At 42.1% G+C, this 22,366-nt stretch overlaps 1 protein-coding gene across 1 annotated transcript in view; it reads right to left on the bottom strand.

Moving 5' to 3' along the window:
* The window catches only part of LOC310853802 (anoctamin-4-like), a 59,311-nt gene that overhangs the window by 36,825 nt on the left and 120 nt on the right, over positions 1-22,366 (bottom strand). The window contains exons 2-12 of the mRNA XM_083758264.1: positions 22,201-22,349; positions 21,196-21,348; positions 14,645-14,745; positions 12,613-12,657; positions 11,849-11,977; positions 10,536-10,642; positions 8,836-8,891; positions 7,598-7,719; positions 7,088-7,222; positions 5,599-5,695; positions 3,862-3,922 (exon numbers count right to left, since the gene is read on the bottom strand). Of these exons, the coding sequence (XP_083614390.1) occupies positions 3,862-3,922; positions 5,599-5,695; positions 7,088-7,222; positions 7,598-7,719; positions 8,836-8,891; positions 10,536-10,642; positions 11,849-11,977; positions 12,613-12,657; positions 14,645-14,745; positions 21,196-21,348; positions 22,201-22,326 (1,132 nt within the window). The 5' untranslated portion in view covers positions 22,327-22,349. The remainder of the gene's footprint in view (positions 1-3,861; positions 3,923-5,598; positions 5,696-7,087; positions 7,223-7,597; positions 7,720-8,835; positions 8,892-10,535; positions 10,643-11,848; positions 11,978-12,612; positions 12,658-14,644; positions 14,746-21,195; positions 21,349-22,200; positions 22,350-22,366) is intronic.

Genomic DNA, 22,366 nt, shown 5'->3' with positions numbered 1-22,366 from the left:
GAGAAAAACTCTCTCTCTCTATATATATATATATTTCTTTTTATTATCCAAAATGAGTTAATAGCACAGGCAGACTCATCACATACTAGAGCATGTCTGAAATAAATGTCAGAGCTGAAATCGACATGTATATGAAATAAATGCTTAAACATGTAGCTATAGGTGTAATGTTTGAGACCACAGAAGTGAACCTTTCAAGCCTGTTTTCTCAACTCGCTGTTTTCTGCAAGACATCACTCTATAAGCCATATCTCCAAAACTGGTGGGTCAAACTGAACAACCAATGTCAATTTGAAGCTATGATTCCCTGCTTTCATGTGCATATGAAAAAAAGAAAAAAAAAAGAAAAATCAATGTACCCTCAGTCAAATTTGGCCACATACTGTATGTTGTTTATTTAGGCTGGGTGCCGGATAAAAAAAACTGTGATAGTTCAAGAATAAAAAAGGAGTATAAAAAGAGTCTGCACACCAATGACTGCTCCCAGACATTTTCATTTACAGTGGTAACTTTTCCAGCCAAAGCTTAAGTAAAACGATATGTCTGGGAGCAGAAATTGGTGTGCAGACTCTTTTTGCCAGAAAGCTGAATGCACACCGTAGAAGTTTATTCTAAGCTCATGGTGCCACACAGACTCCATATCGGCCTCCGACAGCCCTCGGCCCTTCGTCAGAGTCCCCCTCCCTGTCAGATCAAGATTCTCCCCCAAAGCCTTCGTCTCTCCTCTCCGTCACAGTTATGCATCCCATGACAAAGGAGTTGTCCGTTATTACCCCCTGGCCATGGCAGACCAAACCTGTTGATGTTCCCTAAAAAAAATAAAGAATGCGAGCTCACACCCCTGCCTTGCCCATAATATGGGCAAGGCAGGGGTGTGAGCTCGCATTCTTTATTTTTTTTGCAGAGTTATAGAAAGCGTTTAGCCTCGGGCCATATTATGGCCCGAGGCTAAACGCTTTCAGCTCAGAGCTTACACCCAGCCTGCCCTGAAGCGATGCTGTACACAGGCAGTCAGAATCAGTAAAGTCTTACAGTTGAAAGCAGAACAAGCAGTATGGAACGGCTTCTTTAAAAAAAAAACATTTTGGACTAAATAGACAATTTTACATTGAGGTGCCCAGACACAAACGGCAGTATTTTAGTCTGTGAGGGAGAGTAACCACATGAACCCTATATGCTGCAAATATATGTTTTAACCCATTCTGACCTGAGATCAGATTATAAAAATGTCTTCTACATCCTGACAGTTTTCTGAAAAAGCTATGTTTCCATGTCAGTCTTTCTTCGATTTTTCAAAAATAGCAGACCTACAAGCTCGTAGCGCGCCACTCGGTGGCGCGCTATGAGCTTGTAGATCTGCTATTTTTCAATAGCTAAAGCATAACGTAACGCTAACACCAAAAGGGGTTCCCGCCCAAAGGTTTTAATAAAGACTGCTAATATGTGTTTTCTATCCATGTTGACATGCAGGCATGAAGCAAAGCAAATTAATATTGCTACTTCTTCATGTGAGCTAACGCTTATGGTGTTATACCACTTCGTCTTTGTGTCTATCAAGTCCCTTCAGGCGTTCAAACGTACGACCTCACAGACAAACAACCACACCGTCTGCCCTGGGACACTGAGGAGGCTGCGGCTGCGCAGTCTATAACTCTGCAACCAGCCCGTCTGCACAGCTGGGACGAGGAGGCTGCGTCGTCTACCACTCTGCATTCAATTTATATTGGAGAATATAGATGCTATAATAACAGGGAATACTGGGACCTTTTACAACGCTGACAGGATCCTGCTCCACTCCACCTATGGGACACTATGCCAAATGTAAATATGTGACCAGATTTGACTGAGAGACTGCCATCGCGCAAATTCCAGCTTTTCACCAGAGGAGAAAAACTGTTTTTTTTTTCTTAAAAAAAAAGAGTTTATAGCACAGGCAGACTCTTCACATACTAGAGCATGTCTGAAACAAATATCAGAGCTGAAATCGACGATGAAATACATGCTTAAACATGTAGCTATAGGTGTAATGTTCGAGACCACAGAAGTGAACCTTTAAAGCCTGTTTTCTCAACTCGCTGTTTTCTGCAAGACATTACTCTATAAGCCATATCTCCAAAACCCGTGGGTCAAACTGAACAACCAATATGTCAATTTGAAGCTATGATTCCCTGCTTTCATATGACAAGAAAAAATGAAAATTCAAAAACATCCAATGGCAGTCCCTCAGTCAAATTTAGTCACATATGTCAAATATAAAGTCTGAATTATGCCGCAGTGAGTGTTGTGTGCTGCTCGGCAGACGGTGTATATGGTATATGGCAGGGATATTCAATTGGCGGACTTTTTTTTTTCTTTTTTTAGAATAATAAGAGGGATAATAAAAGTTACAGGTATGGTGTGTGCGATATTAATTGTTTGATTACCATAATGACGGTAATCATTAAAGGACCACTTTTCAACCTATCTTCATATAATAGGTCCTCACTAATAATCATGATAAAATGACACGTTTTTTTCTACTCGGTCTGTGTCACATAGGAGGGCTGTGGGCAGTTCAGAAACCCACCCAACAGTGACATCAATGGAGAATCCAAGCTAATAGAAACTGCAGGCTTTGTAGTCCTGAAAAGTTGCAATGCGAAAATGGAAGCCATCATTCTCACAATAATAAACCCTGTTAGGGTCCATTTGGTTCCATTTGTACACTCTCAGAGTTACAGACCCATAAGGGTCCATTTGGTTTCAAACCATCATTTCCCTGGGGACCCCCTGGAACTGCCTCCAGGACCCTGGGGGTCCCCGGACCCCACTTTGGGAATCACTGCTCTATCTAATCTGATCTTTATAGTCTGATAAACTATTCTCACGTAAATAAATCTTGTTTAAAAAATAATCTGCCTAACGATGATGTCACTGGTGGTCGTGGACGGGTTTCTGAACTGCCCACAGCAGAGTGAGTGTGTGTGTGTGTGTGTGTGTGTGTGTGTGTGTGTGTGTGTGTGTGTGTGTGTGTGTGTGTGTGTGTGTGTGTGTGTGTGTGTGTGTGTGTGTGTCCGTCCAGTCGTTAATGTCAAAGCAATGCTGTTTATGCACTGTCAAATAGGTCTAGGCCTACATCTATTCTAAGGTAGCATATACCTGTATAGACATATTATCCTGCTCATTACTGTGCGGAAATATACATAAATCTTCGTGTTTGAGCACAAAAAGCATTTTGAGAACCCACAAATTTCCGCACTTCGCGCGCACACTGTGCGGCCCCCCACACACAATAATTCTACAATACATTCTACTTGGTTGCATGCTGAAAATAGTGACTGACTTCACTGAGAAGGCATGCAGACATTACACCCTGTTTTTATATCAGTCATAATACTGTACAATATACTGTACAGCAGTGGTTCTCAAAGTGTGGTCCGGAGACCCCCAGGGGTCCTTCAGGGAGTTCCAGGGGGTCCCCAGCTAAATGATAGTTATATGAACCAAATCTACCCTTATTTTGTACAGCATGCAAACAAACAACTGAATGAAAGTAAATGCAATGCTTTAAATCTTTCTGAGAAGTTACCACATGCTATACTCAATGGGCATCACGACATCCGAGTGCAATGTTTAGTTTGGTGGAGGAGGACTTAACCCATTATGACCTGAGATCAGATTCTAAAAATGTCTTCTACATCCCGACAGTTTTCTCAGTGGTTTTTTCAGTGGTTCTTCGGTTTTTCAAAAATAGCAGACCTACAAGCTCGTAGCGCGCCACTCGGTGGTGCGCTATGAGCTTGTAGATCTGCTATTTTTCAATAGCTAAAGCATAACATAATGCTAACACCAAAAGGGGTTAAGAAACAATATCAAACTTACCCCAGACAGCCATGAATACAGCAAAGAACACGGTAGCCCCGTTGTCAAACAAATGAGTGAGCTGAAAACAGAACAGAAACAAACGAATATAATAGAAATATAGAATGTATTAAACATGAAAGCTTCGACTTGTCTAGCTCCATTAGAATGCTACAAATCACACCTGTGTGAAGTGAGGGGCGCTCTTATCATCGGGCGTCATCATGTCGATTTGCTCAGACACATAATATTAATATTATGACGTAAATTCTCCATTCATTGTCAATGGGAATTTAATGTTTGTGTAAGACGGAAATCTACACTAATAGCTGAATATTCTATAGTAGGGGCCCCTCAAAAAACAACAATTTAAATGTTAATATTAAAGCCTGTAAAACAAGGTCCATCATCCGTGGTGTAAGAAATCACAATAACCGTGTGATAATAAAACATGTAACCCATTTAGATCTGAGACCAGATTCTTCAAAATGTCTTCTAAATCCTGACAGTTTTCTGAAAAACCCTATGTTTCTATATCAGTGGTTCTCAAACATCATCATGTCAAAGACCCCCAATGTAATTGGCAGCCGACCTCCCATCTGAAAATACGTTGTTCCAGGGACCCCCCAGAAGCAAATATTTGAGTTAAAAACGTTCGCTCTGAAAGAATATATTCAAACATTTGGGCCACATTTTCACAATTTTTTTTGAGTGGTGCAACCACTCCTACAACCAGCAATGTCCGTGTACACCTATGTGGTCATGTACCCATGTGGTCATGAGCACCAGTATGACTATAGGGTACCAGTAGGGGGCGCCAGAAACAGAGAGAGGTATAGTGCTGCAATGTTGCCTGCTAATGCCTGCACTACTCAGTTCACACGGGTGTGATTTTTCTAAAATAGCAGACCTACAAGCTCGTAGTGCAGCACTATGAGCTTGTAGATCCAAAAAGGGTTCTCGCCCCCAAAATGGGTTAACTTAATAAAATACTTTAATCTAAGATCAGTCCAATACAATGCAAGGATTTCCTTACCAAGCCTTGGCTTACGCACTTGATATCAGATAACTTGGCAACTGTGTGTTTATAGGAAATCCCAATGGCTTTTTGAATGACTGAATACTATCATAGTTGGCCAGCCGTTTCTGTGGGTAGTCTACATTTCTTTATTTAGTCCAAAACGCAGTACAAGGTCAAATGAATAAGGGAAAATATTACAGAATGACCTACACGATCAGATAACACTGGAGAAAACAGACACGCTCGTGCTTTTTCACAGGGTAGAATTGGAAAATGCACAAAGCAAACTGTCACTTAAGACAGGGGTTCTCAACGTTTTTGGCTGGGGACCCCTGGAAATGCTTTGAAAATAAATTTCAAATTATTGAAATTATTGACCCCTCGGGTCGCGACCCGAGGGGTCGCGACCCACGGGTTGAGAACCCCTGACTTAAGATTTAACTGCTGCTTATGAAATCCTTTAAGGTTTTGTGGTTTTTGTGTATTTGCAGTTATCTTTATTATAGCCCGAGTGATGCTAGATTTTTGAAGAGTCTCTTAGCCCACACATGACTGATGTTTTGACCAATATTTTGGTCAAAACATCTAACATCTAACCCATCTAATGTGGGCCTATGATATGCCCAAGGTATGGGATGCCAGGTTGAAAGTGGCTAAAATAAGGACACATGCAGAAGTTCATACAGATGTCGTCCAAAAAGTCAAATAATAATAATGGCCCCAGTCTTTAAGATTACCTTGGCATAGATGCAGCTGTCTGACAGCCTCAGGTAGGGGCAGTATTCATCACAAATGGGACACATTATGATCTCTGTGGCTTGGCAGATTTCTTTACTGGGGAGAAACAGACAAAAAAAGCATCAACAACTTGATTGGAGCTGTGTTGTGACAAGCATGACCCATAAGTGTCTTTTTTCCTTGACACGAAACAGGCAACGATAATCAATCCATGTAACTGTGAGTCATGTGTAATCTAGTGCCAAATAACTCTCTCTCTGCGCGCTGCGGCCTCGTTGGGTTGTGAACTCTGTCGTTAAGCACACGGATCACTCGTTTCACCTTTTGCCTACGCGTTAATGTTTAATCAATTAAAGTGACGTTACGTGACTCCTGTCCGAGGATTCATTGCATGTGGGCAGCTATCGAGAAGAACTGTGATCTCACAAGATTATAGCAACCCAGACCACTGCTTTCGTATTGTTCTTTTTCCCCACAGACAAATCACAATAGAAAATCTGCGTATATTTTTTACAATGTGATTTAACATGTTCAAATTTGGAATATATGGTTGACGGCCCTAATGTATCTGAAGGTACTGTATTATGGGACTGCCAAACTGCATGTCATATACTGTAGGCTCAATATGTCAGTTTGTCTAGTCCCTCTTTATATTCAATAGATCCCGTGAGATTTTGTGGCCAGATATCATTTCTTGGGGTCTAGTAGGACTATAGTAAATAATAAAGAAATAAATCACCATGTTATTTTGTACAAAAATACATATTTAGCCCCATGTTCGAATGGCCCCGCCACCCTGTCAAACATTGCTAAAACGAAAGAAAGCAGCAAATGAAAAAAATAAATAACACTTTCTCTAATAACAACCTAAAACATGAACATTGGTTGAAAAGAAAAAACAAGTTGTCCTTTAGGATTTAAGCACCATAGCCTATATTTTGTTGTACAACAAGAATCGCCAATATTTTTTCTTTCGTTTTTTTAAGAAAAGAAGGCAAAAACAGAAATATAATAAAACACAATTTCAGATTAGTTTTAAATGTTTTTGACACTTTTAATATATTTTGCCCAACATACAGTACAGTATAGGACAAGTGGTTATAATGTGGTTAAGAGTGATAGTTTTAAGATGATGTAGAGATGTCAGGTCTTAACGGATTAAGTATAGTTAGACAGATGAAGACGATTGTAGACAAGATGTGGGTCAAGCCTGGTGAGCATTACAACACAGCGGAGCTCTCTCACCTCCTCTCCCGTTACCTGACTCGGCAGTCCTCCAGGGTGAACACGCCGTAGAGGAACACCAGCAGACCCACCAGCGCCGCGGGGAACAGCATGCCTGTGTACCAGGTACCAGTGTACCAGGTACCAGTGTACCAGTGTTCGTTACATACATGCTTTCGTTACCTGACTTGGCCCAGACCCACCAGCGCCGCGGGGAACAGCATGCCCGTGTACCAGTGTTCGTTACATACGTGCTTTCGTTACCTGACTTGGCAGTGCTCCAGGGTGAAGACGCCGTAGAGGAACACCAGCAGACCCACCAGCGCGGCAGGGAACAGCATGCCCGTGTACCAGCCCAGCCAGGCGAAATACAGGCCGATCTTCTCCCCAAAGTACTTTCTATAAGAGAGGAGCGCATCGTCGACTTCAACATCAGACAACATACATGCTTTCGTTATTTAACCTGCATTCTGACCTGAGATCAGATTCTAAAAATGTCTTCTACATCCTGACAGTTTTCTGAAAAAGCCTATGTTTCTATGTCAGTCGTTCTTCGATTTTTCAAAAATAGCTCGTAGATCTTGTAGATCTGTAGATATGCTATTTTTCAACAGCTAAAGCACAACATAATGCTAACACCAAAAGGGGTTCCCGCCCCGGAATGGGTTATATTTTCAAATGGGGCTCCCTGGCAAATATTTTCAAATGGGGGTCCGCAGGCTAATGAATGTCAATTTAGGAGTCCTTGAAAAATGAAAAAGCACTCTAAAGTACCTGATCTGGTCCAGTGGCTGGTACTTGTACCACACCCCCCACCAGGCCCAGCACTCGTAGAGCAGATGGCGCGTGTTGTCGGCTCCATGTGTCCGCACTGAGTTTCTGCTTTGGTGGCTCCCCTGTCCAAACGCACACACACCACGCACACCGCACGCACGCACACACACACACCACACACCACACACCACGTACCACAGATGGATATACAGTACGAAACACACAGGAGGGGAAAGAGGTATGGATTCATACGGACACGCATACACACAGTACTACGTTAAAGGGCCACTTCACCCCTTTTTTCAACCAGATCTTATTTTAATGATGTTGGGGAGACAAGAAACACTTTTCTGGGGGGTTTTATGTAGGTAATAGATATTTTAGTACGGTATTTCAAAGTGTCCATGGGCTTCATGATGTCATGGACACTGGGCTCACTTATTTCCTGGACTACATGTTGTCTCAGTATAAGACAGCCCAAACATTTCCCCAAAAAGATCATTAAAATAAGATCTGGTTGCAGATATTTCAGTTTTCTGAAATACCTCATGTTTCTATGTCAGTGATAGTCAAAAATAGCAGATCTACAAGCTCGTAGCTCGCCACCAAGTGGCGCGCTACGAGCTTGTAGGTCTGCTATTTTTCAATAGCTAAATTATAACATAATGTTTAAAACACCAAAAGGGGTTCCCGCCCAAAATGGGTTAAGTTAATAACACATCAATGGCCCTGCCTGTGTGCAGGTGGTAGGGCATTAATCAAACGTTACATTTTTGATATTTTTGAACTCTCTATACTTTACTTTAAGCGATGAGACGTCTGCAATCTAACTTGTTGAACAAACTACAGTAATAAATAGTAACCGATAGTAATAGTATTTACACACTGTAGTTGTCCCCATTGAGCATAATATGAGCCTATGGCTATGGGGCATGCTTTTCCCAAAGCAAATCTGTCTTGAATGTGGTCAGTGCCACCGCCGCCCACCGCACCTATACGAGTGACGGTGACGGAGAAAAAAACACGTACAGTTGGCAGTACAGTAGGCTTGTATATGATATGAAAACAATCAGCCAGGAATGGATTACTACTTAAGTTGGAGAGAACTACCAACAAAACAACAGAGCTCACAGCTCGGCTCTCTGCACTCAAATCTTTGCACAATCAATAGATTAATTGCAAGCTTTCGGTCTGAGAGGAAAAGAAGTGAGTCAATTAATAAAATTTAAATTAATTACCTCATGGAGAGGAAACGCTGCCTCATAGGAATTATTGCCCAGCAGACGATTAAGCCCTGCGTGAGACCAGAGAAGCGTGAACGATGGAGCGAGATCAAAGCAAGTCGAACAACAGCTGCTACAGGACGTACGGCACCACACACAAACACAGCGATCACCGCCATTACCAGAATAACGACCGTGATCTCTATTCTCTTTTCTTCAAGCTTTCAAAGCAGTTTGCTTTTCAATCACACACACACGTCAAGGGCAAAGTTTGGCCCCCGCCGACCATGTGGGCGCCCTCAGTGTAATATGGAGAGGCCTTACCCGCACACACACACACACACACACACACACACACACACATGCGCACGAGCACACACATGCACACGCATATAATATAAATATAAATACAACTATTTTTGGCAGCTGTCACTTGAATTAAGGTGACTTGATTGATTGACATCAAAAGGGGCCTGTCATCTCAAACCCAAAATGCAATAGGCCTACTTTGTTTTCAAGGTCAACGTCGGTAGCATTTACAAAGATTTTCCCCCTCTGTTTGTCTGTGTGTGTGTGTGTGTGTGTGTGTGTGTGTAAACGACAGCGCCGCAGGTACATTTTTTAACTGTTTTCAGCAATGGGATAATATTTTATTGGGAGGGTAGCAGTGTTGTTGTGGCAAAAAAATAAGAGGAAAAATGTTCGTCGACTACCTTTTTTCACTGACGAAAACTAAATGGAAACTACATGAAAACTAAGCTACGATGACTAAAACTAAGACTAAATATACTGACAATATAGTCAACAAATAAAAACTAGACTAAAATGTTAGACAGGGACTAGTGGACAAGAGATCCAGTATAAGTCATTTTACACTTGCATGCTGAAAATAGCAGATCTACAAGCACACGACACGTCGCAGCACAACACGTTGTGAGCTTGTAGATCAGCTATTTTCAGCTATTTTTCAATCATTATGACGGCATCAAGGCCTGCCAAAACACATTTTAGTCGACTAAAAAAACTGTGGATTTAGTCGACTAAAATCTTATGACATTTAGTCGACTAAAACTAGACTAAACACTAAAACATTCCAGGTGACTAAAATGCGACTGAAACTAAATTAAAACTATGGAAGAGACTACGACTAAAACTAAAATCAAAATTTGCTGCCAAAAACAACACTGGTGGGTAGATCTTGTTGAGCTCAGTGGCCTTGTGGTTAGAGTGTCCGCCCTGAAACTGGGAGGTCGGGGTTTGATCCCCGCGGCCGGGTCATACCAAAGACTGTAAAAATGGGACCCAATGCCTCCCTGCTTGACACTCAGCATCAAAGGGTTGGAAATTAGGGGGTCGCATCAAAGGGTTGGAAATTAGGGGGTCAAATCTACTAATCAAATGATTCCCGAGCCTTACCCACGCACACACACCCGCGTGTGCGGCTGCAGCTCACCGCTCCTTGGCTGCGGCTCACCGCTCCCATGAGATGGGTCAAATGCAGAGAACCAATTTCACTGCAGTAACGTGTGTGACAAATCGTACGACTTTGACTTTGAGCAGGTCATTCTGAAAGTAGCTCTCAAGTCAAAAGTGAGTGTGGCCACCCCAACCCGGGCTCTAGTGTGAATGGTTCCTGCGTGGTACTTGTGCACTTGTTAGACAACCATAATAATAAAATGATATATTATATTAAAAAGATAAAATGAAAAACTCACCCAACTTATTTTTACCCTCCTCATATTTAATCCTTTGCAAGACGTGGTGGACGATTCGACTCCTGGTGGCGTTGTTGAAGAACGTGTCTTTGTTGTGGATAATGAAACTGTAACACAGGTACAAAAAAGGTTATACTCCACACGAGCATTTCTTTAAAGGGAAGCTTCACCCTTTTTGAAAAAAAAATACATGTTAATGTTGTTTAGAATATTTAGAACACTTTCCTGGGGGTCTTTATGTGTGTAATATGTGGTTTTAGATATAACAGTGATGTCATGAACACTGGGCTCACTTACATCCTGGACTACATGTCTCAGTAAGACAGCCCTACCCCTATCCACAAGGAGGAGCAGTGCATCAAAGCATTATGGGAATTGTAGTCCAGGAAGGAAGTGAGCCCAGTGTCCATGACATCAGAGACACTGGGCTCACTGCTAAAATCTAAAATATGTAAAACCACATATTACACACATAAAGAACCTCAGGAAAGTGTTCTAAATTTTCTAAACGTCATTAACATGTATTTTTTTGCAAAAAGGGTGAAGTGTCCCTTTAAGTAACTTTACAGAAACAACTCTAAAAGACACAACAAACGTGTTCCGGCCTTCATCAGCATTGTCTGCTGCTCTGCAGCATACCATGCCAACCAGGGCTGGTCATTTTCATGAGAATTTGGCCCACACCGGCCCACCACAACCAGCGAGCAGATAATAAAAACACTACCGCCCGCTCCGTCGAGGCACACACAAACAAACAAGCCCTAATAATACCACCACTTTTACAGAACAACATAAATGATACAAACCAACAGACAACTACGCAACCCTTTGTTGCTTTCACAAGAATGCTGGCAAAACGATTGAAGACAGAAGAGGGTTTATTTGTCACTCACTTTGCCTGCCTAATCATATCATAACTTGCGCGCGGCCCCCTACAGTCACGGCCCATCGGTAATATGACCGGTAGGTCCTGTGGCCAGTCCACCCTTGATGCCACCCATTAAATGAATTAAAAGTGCCTTAAAACGAGAGATCCGTGAGTGCTGGTTTTCTCTTTTAGAGATATATACAGTATATACTCCACATGACGAGCAAACAATTCCGTGCCTCTCTAGAGACGTCCCTGCCGATGACGTCACCTGTGAATGTATCTATCCTCTGAGATGCAGTGCCAGAAGACCAAAATGGCACTAAAAACAGCGAGCATTAGTGAGGACCCAAATACAGAGATAAGTGTTCCTTTTAAACTGCTCATACCCTAGGTGGGGTTGGTGAAAGGGCCTTTCACCAACGAAAAAATAAATAAAACTCACTGGTGTATTCTGGAGCGACTGAACGGTGCGGTGAAACTCTCGTTCTCCTCCAGCTCGGGCAGGTTCTCGTCAAACTTCATGGGCTTGCGGGGAAGCCAGCCGCGTAGCTTGTTGATCCGTTTCTCCATCCTGAGATCAAACGTTTAGATTAGAAATTAATGCATATTATTATGCAAAGTTGCAGTGTTGATTTTTGTCGACTAAAAGCGTGACTCGTCGACTACCTTTTTTCCACTGATGAAAACTAAATGAAAACTAAGCTATGATGACTAAAACTAAGACTAAATATAGTGACAATGTCGTCAACAAAATGTTAGTAAGGGACTAGTGGACAAGAGATCCAGTATAAGTAAAAGACATACCGGTGAGTCATTTTACATGCAGTTGCCTGCTGAATATAGCCGATCTACAAGCTCACAATGCGCCACGCTACGACACGTTGTGAGCTTGTAGATCGGCTATTTTCAGCAAGTGTAAAATCAGCCATTACGACGGCATCAAGGCCCGCCAAAATACTATATTTTTTGACTAAAACCTTATGATATTTAGTCGACTAAAACTAGACTATCACTACGACATTCCGGGTGACTAAAATGTGACTAAAACTAAATTAAAACTATTCAAAAGACTAAAACAAAAATCTAAATTTGCTGTCAAAATCAACACTGCATAGTTGCATAGTTGGCGTTTTTAATACATTTATACACGCAATTTTCTGTTTCATGAAAATCAAAAAATCTATAAAGTATGAGGTTGCCACTCACCGAGTCATAAACCTGTGCCTTCGATGCATATAATAGATTTTCCTCCTGAAATATTGAGCAGGTCATAAATAGGATTGAGCAGTTCATAAATAATAAATGCACAGTATACAGATCTATATAGTCTAGTAAAGATAATAATGGCAATGGAAACACCACTACTATCATTACCACTACTAATAATAATAATAAAATACAATTAATATGGATTAAGCCAATAATAACTTAATTTACAGCCCCCGATCCAGCCACATTTGCAATAGTATGCCGCAGTATGGCAACCATGGGTGGACTGGGTCGATTTGCACAAGGAATGTAAGTAAGAAAGTAAATTTTATTTATAAAGCACCTTTTTCGAAACAAGGTTACAAGGTGCTGTACAGAGAACACAATATAATCAATCAAATTAAAACAAGACAATGTAATGATGCAAGGTGTACAACAACAAGCAATAAAACCAAACATAATCAAGAAGTTCAGATAACATCGGGAAAATGTAACAGATGTAACCGTTTTCAACGATTTAAGCACTGGAGTGCAATAACAAAATGGTCTGCTTGCCTATATAGCCATTAGCCAACGGACACTAATTAGTGTAATATCACTTATTTGAAACCCAATATCAGCCATTTTTTTGTTTTGTAGTTACTGCACGTTGGCTTTGTAGGGCAGTAGTATTATTTTCTCTCCTCAGCTGTCCCCCCAGAAGACCACAACATAAAATCCCAAATAATAAAACAGCAGCAGAGCCTTTGGTGGCTCCTCTGGAATCAATGTGCAGCATAAAGCACTGCCCATAGGAGGAGGTTGTTGTCACTGGAAAACATGAAACTGCTGAGCTGACAAACACTACACACACACACTGGAGGGCTTTGTTCGTTTGATTCATGAACCACTTTCCTATAGCTTGGAACCAGGACAGGCAATTATAACATTTTTGAGCGGTGCCTAACTCCTCAGATGGCTGCTGCGTCTGTCTGCCATGTCTGCCATGTCTCGCGACCCCCACCCTGCAAATACAAATTGACCGCTACAATAACTTTAATAATAGAGAGAATATATCATAAACTAGGAATGCACTCTGCACACAAGTAGGCTATGCATGGCCTAATTGTGCGCAAGCAGAGTGCGCAAGTACTGCTACAAACCTTGAAATGTACCTTAGTTACGTCACCATCAACAGCCAATAAGGGACCACCATTCTTCTGCACGTGCGTGTGTTACGTCATCAAGAATGGCGGTCCCTTATTGGCCGGTGGACAACACCGACATACATACTGAGCCGATCGCAATACTTGCACGCTCTGCTTGCGCAAGTAATTAAAAATGTTATTGAAAGGGTGGTTTATGACCAATGTTTACATTACTTTTCTGTGGCATTCACACCACCAGAGGAAACCATATATGTAGTTATGTATACTGCAGTGAAACTTCAGAGAAGGACAAGACAGTAAGACTTTTCAGGAGGCAAGATAATTATGCAGCGATGAGATTTGTAACGGTGACAACGGGCTGAGTGAGTCACAACGCTGCACCCACTCACCCATGATTCAGACACTTGATAGTTCTCTCTCTCTAGAAACACGTCCTATTAGATAAACTTCCATCATCGCCTCCTCCACCAGTGTTGAGTTCGTCGACTAAAACTATGGCGAAAAATGTCCGTCGGCCTACCTTTGCTCACTGACAAAAACTAAATTTAACTAAATTAAAAAGCTATGATTACTAAAACTTAAAGACTAAATATATTGACAACTTCGTCAACAAATAAATAGATACAAGTCATTTCACACTGAAAATAGCAGATCTACAAGCTCACAACTTAGGGGGCAGCGTTGTGTGCACTCACCTGAACGGCATGCGTATGTTCATGAGCTCTGTCCACTAGGGGGCAGCGTTGTGTCCACTCACCTGAACGGCATGCGTATGTTCATGAGCTCTGTCCACTAGGGGGCAGCGTTGTGTCCACTCACCTGAACGGCATGCGTATGTTCATGAGCTCTGTCCACTAGGGGGCAGCGTTGTGTCCACTCACCTGAACGGCATGCGTATGTTCATGAGCTCTGCGTAGCGACACAGCACGTCCCACGGAGCGTGGAGCTTCACGAAGATCACGTCACTGTTCGTTAAGGACGACTGTGGAGAGGCACACACGCACACACACGCACACACACAAAATGTCACATAAAGATGTCACATCTTTTTTTTATGCATGAACGTTTTAAATGACCCATTTATTTTATTGAAGCACTTTTGTACACTTAACTCCATTGGACCCTCAAAATGTCTGCAACTAACTCCACCACCTCTCCCCCTCCCATGGAAGTAAATTAACAATAATATAAAGTTACAACACCAACTTTGATGAGGCTGTATTGCTTTGATTAAAAAAAAATATAAGGTTTTCTTAATTTCCTGAAAAATGCATATTTTTCATTTCCTGAAAAAAAACATTTTGGAGTTATGAGCTTTCCTCCCGACAGCAGATATATAATGCTCAATAACACTTAACTTAAACACGTGCACCCATAATATCCAGGGAGAACATTAGCCAAAAACTATCAGATTTAAAAGCTCATCATGACACGTCACAGTTATTTCTGGGGAAGTGATTTGGTGCAGACGGTAAAACATGTCCATTTATGAGCAGGCTACATTAAAACAGGCTCAAAACATCGTCAGTGATGTTACCCATGTTTTAAATGGCGAGTTTGTACTTCTGCCCTCTGGGAGAAGATACAAAGACCAAAGTGGAAGTACATCAGATTAAAAAAAATCGTTTGTACACCAGCATCAACCAAGATGTTGAACGAGGCTCTGAAACAGCGGTAACTGTGTGAGGCTAGATGATCCACATCATGTGTGCAATTGTGTAATGTTGTGTCTTCCTCTGTAATGTATTTTTGTTGTCTTTGATGTTTTATGTGTGGGGTGAAAGCCCAAGACAAATTTCCCTTGTGGACAATAAAGTTTACCTTGACCTTGACATTGATAAGCAGAGCCAACAACTCGTGTCCAATTTACCAAGTCTAGAGCACTGGTTCCCAAACACAGGGTTGGGGCCCAGGCGATGACTTTTTTTTGTGTCTTAAGTCCATTTGGCGATTCTTAAACATTTCTAAAAAAAGAAAGTCTTAAACTGCCAAAGAATTCTATCTATCTATCTATCTATGAGTCACGGACACATTTTTATGGGTCCCTTTATTTACTTTTTTTGTTTAATTAGGCCTAGTATAATTTTAAAACATTTTCAATAAACAGTACAATGTACAGTACAATGCAATTTTTTACATGTACATGAAAGCCCCCATACGTATATGGTGCCCATGGGTCTCGTGACATCACGTGACATCATCAGGGATGGAGATCCCTGATGATGTCATAGTAAATGCGACCTGCTGCTGTCGCAATTAAGCCCATATATGGAGATCCCTGATGTCAGTGAAACTTCTTCCTCTCCTGCAGTCCTGTTTCTATGTCAGTCGTTCTTCGATTTTTCAAAAATAGCAGACCTACAAGCTCATAGTGCGCCACAGAGTGGCACGCTATGAGCTTGTAGATCTGCTATTTTTCAATAGCTAAAGCATGACATAATGCTAACACCAAAAGGGGTTCCCGCCCAAAATGGATTAAACAGATAGAGTCGCTTGTATGGCACACGAAGACGCTGCCATGGCAGAAAGAAAGAAAGAGCCTAAAAATATATCCGTGTACAGTAACTCCATGCTACAGAAAACCATGCAGGTACAAGTGGGACTGTTTCAAGGAGAGCACGGAGGAGCGTCGGCTTCCCTTTGGAACGTTCCAGAAAACGATGACCTTGATGTTACTGCACACACGCTCGCTCACACACACACACACACACACACACACTAGGCCCATTCACTTCTAGTCATTGTTAATTGTACACATTGCACATTGTTAATAGTTGACTAGTTGCCTAGTCGACTGGTTGTTTAACTACCTATTATTTGTACATTTATAAAACTGTGTACATTGGTGACTATAACTATAATCTAACTGATCTTGAGGCCTACAAAATACAAAAAAAGTCGACTAGTTGAATAGTCGACTAGTTGCTTAACACGCACGCACGCACGCACACACACACACACACACACACACACACACACACACACACACACACACACACACACACACACACACACACACACACACACACACACACACACACACACACACACACACACACACACACACACACACACACACACACACACACACACACACACACACACACACACACACACAGCAAGTGCACTGAACTGCCTGCTATATTACTCAGTATTCATGGTAGCGCTCTTTGGCAGATGGTTTAAGATCATCATGTCGTCATTACATTCACGTTGGTTTTATGAATGAATGACAGCACTCCAGTCAGGAGCTGTACTGCCACACTGACTACACTACACTACAACTAAATTAAATTGTCAGACCTTGCAAAACTACAACGTAAGCTTAGGTTGTAAATAGGCATGTGTCACGGACGGTACTAAATCCTGAAATATTATGCTCACATATATAAATCAGCCTTGGCATTGGCCAGTTATCCAAAAGGCTCACACAGCGAAGCAAAGCTGATCTGATGATCTGATCACAACTGTAATTTCATATTATATTATAACAGCCTGCAGACAATAGGCTTTCCTCTTGGATTTATCCTTTTAGCAGACCTTGTCTTCACTAACTTTCAGCTAGATTGTGAAATGTTTTTATTTAAAATAACTAATTGTTGCATTTTAATAATAATAAATATAAATAATTATAGATTTTTGTTTCTTATGTATTGTATTTCATTTAAGCACATTGAGTCCTCGCTTGTCGTGTGAAATGTGCTATATAAATAAACTATATAAATTTGGCCATAGCCACTTGCCCAAAATGTGCTGACCTCATCACATTTGTGATGACGGCTATGGGCATTTTTAGGCAAAGGAGTGTTTTTGTGCAAAACTAAAGCTTGCAATTGATTCAGCATCATGAAAATCCCCTAGTTTGACATGTCACATGCTACTTAAAGTATAATGAAATTTGGATTTTTTTGCCTTATATTGGATGGTACCCCAACTTTCAGCAGCTGTCACAAAGTTTCCTAAGGGAGTTGGGTTAGAAGATTTTTTTCTGTGATAGTAGACACCTTTATGACCGCATCTGTGAAGAAAGCTAGTGGTAAGCATGTTTTTTCCAGATTTGCCATAACTTAAGCTAATTTCCCCTTATTAATTCACAGGTCTCGTTCATGTGAAATCTGTTCCAGAGAGAGATTGAGACACTAGAAACAACTTGTTATTAATTTTGTTAACAACCACTTGTAATTTCAAGTTTCTTGTACCTTCTGTGTATCAAATATAATTTAATTCCATGGCAGTGTCGCTCTTCCATGGACAGGGAAAGTGAGAGCCAAGATTGCACTGGGGGGCCCAGACGGTTACGGTTAGCTCAACCGTCTGGGCCCCTAGGCTGCTGAGCCAGCCTGACGGTTAGCTCAACCGTCTGGGCCCCTAGAGGCTGCTGAGTCAGCCTGACGGTTAGCTCAACCGTCTGGGCCCCTAGGCCAGCCTGACGGTTAGCACCAGTGCAGAAACATAATTGCCTTCCTTGATGAGAATCAACGACCATCATCACCTGGGCACAGTCACAGACACACACAGCTCCCCTATACAGTGCTCTACTACTGAAAGTGACTATCATTTCTCTTCAAAAGCACTTGAATATGATGGAATATGACTAAAGCTCACATTTCACATCACACACTAGCCCCCCTTATTTTTGAAAAACGATATCGATATACGATATATCGTTACATGCCTAGTTTGAATGGTTGTGTATTGGGCTGATGCGTGCTGCATGCGGAGGTGTGACTGTGTCACTGCGACCCCAGCTAACAGCCAGTACGTGAGCCAGTCAGCACAACATTGTCATCAGGACATGCTGGCCCATAATACACAGGTTGCGTTGCTCCTCATTCAGCAAATACAACGAACAAAAAAGAGAAGAAAGTCACTGCGACCGCGAGTCTAATTATTATTACAACAGATAATTCAACTCGCGGTCGCAGTGACTTTATTCTCTTTTTTCTATAATTTCTCCAGGGTCCGCAGAGAGATGTGTCGCGGTCCGCCTAGAGGACCACTGCACTACAGTGTACAAATTATTGGCTGACAGTCGATTCTTACTATTATTTATATATATGTTTTAACCTTGAAAATATTTTTTTTGTTAGTTTTTGGTCAAAATGTTAAGCAATGCATTGATATTTTTGAGGGGCGTTAGCACCTCCTATGCCCAGCTTTCTGGGTTTGTGTAAATACAATTATTGGCTTGTGATGTGGCTGCACGATGATAAAAGTGAGGGCAGAAAAGTGAAGACGCCAAAAGTGATTGGCCGGAATGACATTTGTGATGATTTGATTGGCTGAGCACGGAATGTGAGAGCGCACCTCACTTCACACGGGTGTGGTTTTTGAGGGACGCTAGCCCCTCCAATAGAGCGTCGCAGTCCCGCCCCCTCGAGAGACACCCGGAAAATAATTCCCCATTCCTTTTCCTCATAGACTTTTCAAAAAGTATTTATTTAAAGACGTTTACGCTGCGGACAAAGACAACTCGAGTTGTGACAAATCATGACAATTAACACAATGTTTTGGGCTGATCAAATAAATAGAAAGAAGAAAAAAAAACGTTTTGCGACGCTCTATATACACACCTTTTGTCCTCACATGTCTCAATATTTGCCATTGACAATGAAAGGAGAAATTAGGTCAAATGTCCACCAAATGTGACATAAATTTAACCAACCAATCACATAAATTCAGTTGTTCATGAGATGATGTATAATGATAAGAGTGCCCCTCACTTCACACGGGTGTGATTTCTTTTTTCTAATGAATACTAACTCAAGCACACATTTGACAGAGCAAATTTCACTTGTAGTCGACTAACATTAGATCGACTAACAGTTGTGAGCTTGTAGATCTGCTATTCTCAGCATGCAACAAAGTATAAAATCGCTGCATTACGACGCCATCAAGGCCCTCCAAATTAAATACTTTTTTTGTAGACAAAATCAACTGTAGATTTTAGTCGACTAAAATCAGATGATATTTAGTCCACTAAAACTAGACTAAGGGCGCTTTCACACCGGACATGTTTGGTTCGTTTAAAACGAACCATGGTCCGCTTACCCCTTTGGTTCGGTTGGTGTGAACGTGCATACGAACTCTGGTGCGGATCAAAGAAACGAACCATGGTCCGCTAAAAAAGGCCGGACTCGGTTCGCTTCCAAACGAACCACGGTGCGCTTCGTTACTGGTGTGAACGCATTCGGACTTTATAGAGGACCAAATACAGGACGATAGGCAAAATAGCCGTCGGGCGTCGGCAGTTGTGAGGCTGCATTAATAATTATAGTTATAAAAGCATGTATTTTTTTACGGGGATCATATGACAGCTGACAGTCTGATTTTAATAGTAGACGCATACAGTATATGTCAAGGCGCAGCGCAGCATACGAGGTTCACATGCGCAAAATGTACAAGTTATCGACATGGAATGGTGTACGGTATGGCACACGATGTAAGTTTGTAGATCTGTTTATTTTAAGCATGCGCCGGCCGCCGCCACGCAAAGTTATGACAAAGCATGCGAATCTGCGATGCATGAGTCTTCATGCGAGTTTCTCTTTCAACTCGTGTCCCCTCCTTTTTTTGTGTGTGTGTGTGTGTGGGCGCGCACGCACATGGGGAGAGACCCATATATTTATATGGGAGAGACGCAGAGACAGAGAAATATTTAAAATCATCCATGTCGCGCAGGCCGCAGGTATCGAGAAAAAGCCAATGTTAAATAAGCTATACACAGGTGGTCCCAAATGATTAATTGATTACATCACTATAGCAAAAGACGTAAAACGAGGTCAACTCAATTAGCTGCAGCGGAGCTGTTCTGACTTGAAGCTCAATAACCAACTGACCAAACCATAAGATGACATGGAAATGCCCGCCGCGGCGCCGATTTGATGCGCAGAAATAACATGGGTGAAGGTGCACACATGGAAGAAAAGTCCTTTTTATCGGGGATACCTTGTTGTAGGCTATACGTCTCTGTGAATTTATGCATCAGCATTCAGCAGCAAGCACATTATTGTTCAAACACCTGCTCCTCTGTTCATCTGTTGCTCTTATTTGGCTAATAAAATAATTAATAAGAATGAATGCAATAGCAAGTTGTTGCTGCCTGTCATGTTGCTGTTCTCTTCTCTCTCTGTGTGACTGAAGGTTGCCCCAAAAATTGTAGACAGTGATTTCCCCTAGATGTTCTTTTCCCCCTCACTATTTGGTTCGCTTAACATGTCCACGTGTCATTTGTTTACATATTTGGTACGCTTTACAAAGTCCAGTGTGAACACCAAACGGACCAAAATCAAAATGCAAATATTTGGTCCTTGATCCGGACCTTCTAAGCGAACTTTGGGTGTGAAAGCGCCCTAAAACATTGTGTCAAGTACTGGAGTTTAGTGTGTACTCCGGAAGAGCAAGTCATTTAAGCAGCGTGCGTTCTCCTTGCCTCCTTCTCCAGGTGCAGGCCCTCGGCGCGGATGTTCCTCTCGAACACCTCCCTCTTCTCCGCCTGCGTGCTGTTGGACTTCCTGTACACCAGGATGTAGTCGATGCGACACTTGCCGTCGCTGAAGCACAGGCCGCTGGATTTACTCCTCACCTGAGAGAGAGAGAGAGAGAGAGAGAGGCCAGGGACCAATCACAATACATACTCCTCACCTGAGAGAGCCCAGGGACCAATCACAATCATCTTTATTTCACAGAAGTAAAGGAGAGGATTTACTCCTTACCTGAGAGAGCAGTTCATTCAGCTTATTAAACACTATCAGTGCCGGAAGTGCTTCAAAATAGGAGCTCTGGGTGGCCGGGATTGTCTCAGCGCTTTTACTCTGAAAGCCATGACCCGGAAACAATCTACTAAAAAAAGTTGACTTTACATTGCTAGCTTACATTGCGATCATTTTAATTTATACGATATATGATCCAAAAAGCGTTCATATTTTGCGGGGGAGACGGATAAGGAGCAGAAATGAAGCGGCAGCATATCGATCCGTTCATAACCACGGAGAGCGCCCTGGATTAGGAGATACGAGTCATTCTTTCCGCCGCGCTAACATGCAAGTCAACGGTAAGCTAATATGAGCCCAGAGCGTAGCATAAGGCAGCCGAAAGGCGAACGGGCCAAAAAGAAAATAGGAAAAAATCTGAATATTCTTATCTCGCCCGGTATCATTGAGGAAGCGCTAGGACGTCCACCGACGTCTAAGGCTCAGCTCGGTTTTAATCCTTAAGACGTCCTGAGGCGTTTTACGAACGGAATGTGTTAAGAGGAACTATTTTAGACATCAGAAGCCGTTTATCATCACGTGAAATATTATACATCGAGTGGCCCCCTGTGTCAAATCTATGCACGATGCATAGATCATTCTTCTCCTGGGAAGAATTTCAGATTGACCTCCCCTCCCCTCCCCTGTCCTGTCCTGTCCTGACCAACAGGGCTGTGGTCACTCACCTCGGGCAGTGCAGAGTCGGTGCGGCTGTGGTCGTCCAGGATGCTACTGTGCGTTCCCAGGTGCAGTAAGGTGTCGTCGTCCTCCTGGTCAGGGCTGCTCAAACCGTCCGATCTCCCATTCTCCATGAGCACCTTGACATCCTTCACAGCTACAGTGGACAGCATC

The sequence above is a fragment of the Protomyctophum parallelum genome (genome assembly GCF_964188405.1).
Source record: "Protomyctophum parallelum genome assembly, chromosome: 22".
NCBI lineage: Eukaryota > Metazoa > Chordata > Actinopteri > Myctophiformes > Myctophidae > Protomyctophum > Protomyctophum parallelum.
The sequence above is the reverse complement of the archived record's forward strand: the minus strand, read 5'-3'. Positions and strand labels throughout refer to the sequence as shown.